At 38.3% G+C, this 1900-nt stretch overlaps 1 protein-coding gene across 1 annotated transcript; it reads left to right on the forward strand.

The window, feature by feature from the left end:
• Positions 1 to 386: 386 nt before the first annotated feature.
• LOC148167670 (uncharacterized) lies at positions 387 to 1632 on the forward strand. Its single transcript, XM_088045050.1, has 2 exons — positions 387 to 597; positions 644 to 1632. The coding sequence occupies exons 1-2, from the start codon at positions 387 to 389 to the stop codon at positions 1630 to 1632; spliced, it is 1200 nt and encodes a 399-aa protein (XP_087901176.1).
• Positions 1633 to 1900: the final 268 nt, after the last annotated feature.

Genomic DNA, 1900 nt, shown 5'->3' on the forward strand with positions numbered 1-1900 from the left:
TCGACGTCGGAATTATTATAGCTAATACCGTCTTTTGTACAATACACATAGACTTAATATTAATCCCACAATTTGGGACTGTTTTTCTACTCAGAAGTAAATAATAACAATAGTAACGATGGTACTTACTTTACAATTAGTGCTGACTAATTTTGGAGAAACCCCCCCTTAAATGTCATACCTAGCTATAATCCAAGCGTAATTCCCGGACCGTACATTTTCAGGATTTAGGTAATTAGTCAAATATTGGAACCAATAAGATTCTGTTTTTGAAAACAGAAAACATTCCCTACTTTTTTTTGCACATTAAGTTAGTCTTACTCTAAACGTCAGAATATCAACTGGCTTCTGATTAGCAAAGTGATTTTGTGTGATATTCAAAAAAAATGTGGCGTCCAGTCGAGGATCAAGTAGCAAATAGTGACATCGACGTCGAAACAGTTAGCTGTGAGGAAGGCAACGCCAACGCAGCAGATGTGTCGGTAGAAGAAGATGCTACAAGAAATTTTCAAGAAAAAAGACGCCACAAATTTCTAAGCAACGACGCGAAGGAGATAATTAAAAGTGTTTTCCAATTTTTCGTGGAAGAAAACAAAGGTGACGAAAGAGGAATAATAAAAAAACATCATTGCTTCTTCAACAGTGCAAAAAATTGTGAGGAATGAAATTCAAAGTCGGAAGGTGCGCTCAGATTCTGGAGTATTTCGGACTTTAGATGATGTAAAAGATGCCGAAATGATTCAGAGGACAATTTATGATTTTTATAAAAATAAAATTGCTCCCACCGTGTGCCTCTTGTACACAGAATTGAAGAGCAATAATATGATTAGTTGTTCGGAAACTAGCTTGAGGCGTTTTTTGACAAAAATTGGCTTCAGGTACAAGAAAATTAACAAACGAGTCGTTATCATGGAGTCTGAACGACTAAGGAAATGGCGCTACGAGTATCTGAATGATATAAAAAAATTCCGAGAAGAAAACAGACCAATTTTCTACTTGGACGAAACGTGGTACGACACCCACGACACGGCTCAACGTGGATGGACCGACAGCTCGAAGAGGTGTTCTTTCGATGTACCAAAATCAAGAGGGGAACGTGTTATTATATTGAACGTGGGTTCCGCAGATGGATGGCTGCGTGAAGATGCCTTACTGTTAGCTGCGACCAACATTAAGGACGCAAAAGTTGATTACCACGAAAATATGTCTGCAAATATTTTTAATGAGTGGTTTGAAACAAAACTGATTCCTCACCTTCCACCAAACAGTATTATTGTGATGGATAATGCTAGCTATCATTCGCCACAGTTACGAAAAATCCCGAATAATTCTAGCCGAAAAGATGAAATCCAGGATTTTTTGCATGAAAACGACGTCTACTTCGAAGAAAATTACAGAAAGTCAGTATTAATCGAAGTTCTTCGCACCAAAACATATAGCAAATCATACCATATTGACGAGCTTGCAAAGAGACATGGACACACCGTTTTAAGGCTGCCTCCATATCATTGTGTGTTCAATCCTATTGAACTGATTTGGTCGGAGTTGAAGGCACACATCCGGCGAAATAATACAGCGCCCAAATATAAGAAGATTTTTCGATTTCTCGGGTGGAAAACGCAACTTAAATAGAGATGAACGTTCGATCGATCATTCTATTAACTTTCAAGCCGGCGTGCAGCGTCGTATCGACCGCACATGGCAAACATTACTGTCGATGGCGCTGCTTTTAGCAGTTTGTTTTTAACTTCTGTCTTATTGTAATATTTTGACATGTATATTAGATTTTGTTATACGGCAGAAAAGTGGTACTTTTTGTCCAGCAATTAAACTGCAGTAGCAAGGCGAAGCGTAGCGAAACAAAGCCACTTTTCGGCCAAATAACAAATGCTACTTTTTC

The sequence above is a fragment of the Gnatocerus cornutus genome, chromosome 9 (assembly GCF_029298725.1).
Source record: "Gnatocerus cornutus isolate USDA-ARS CGAHR chromosome 9, icGnaCorn1.1, whole genome shotgun sequence".
Taxonomy (NCBI): Eukaryota; Metazoa; Arthropoda; class Insecta; order Coleoptera; family Tenebrionidae; genus Gnatocerus; species Gnatocerus cornutus.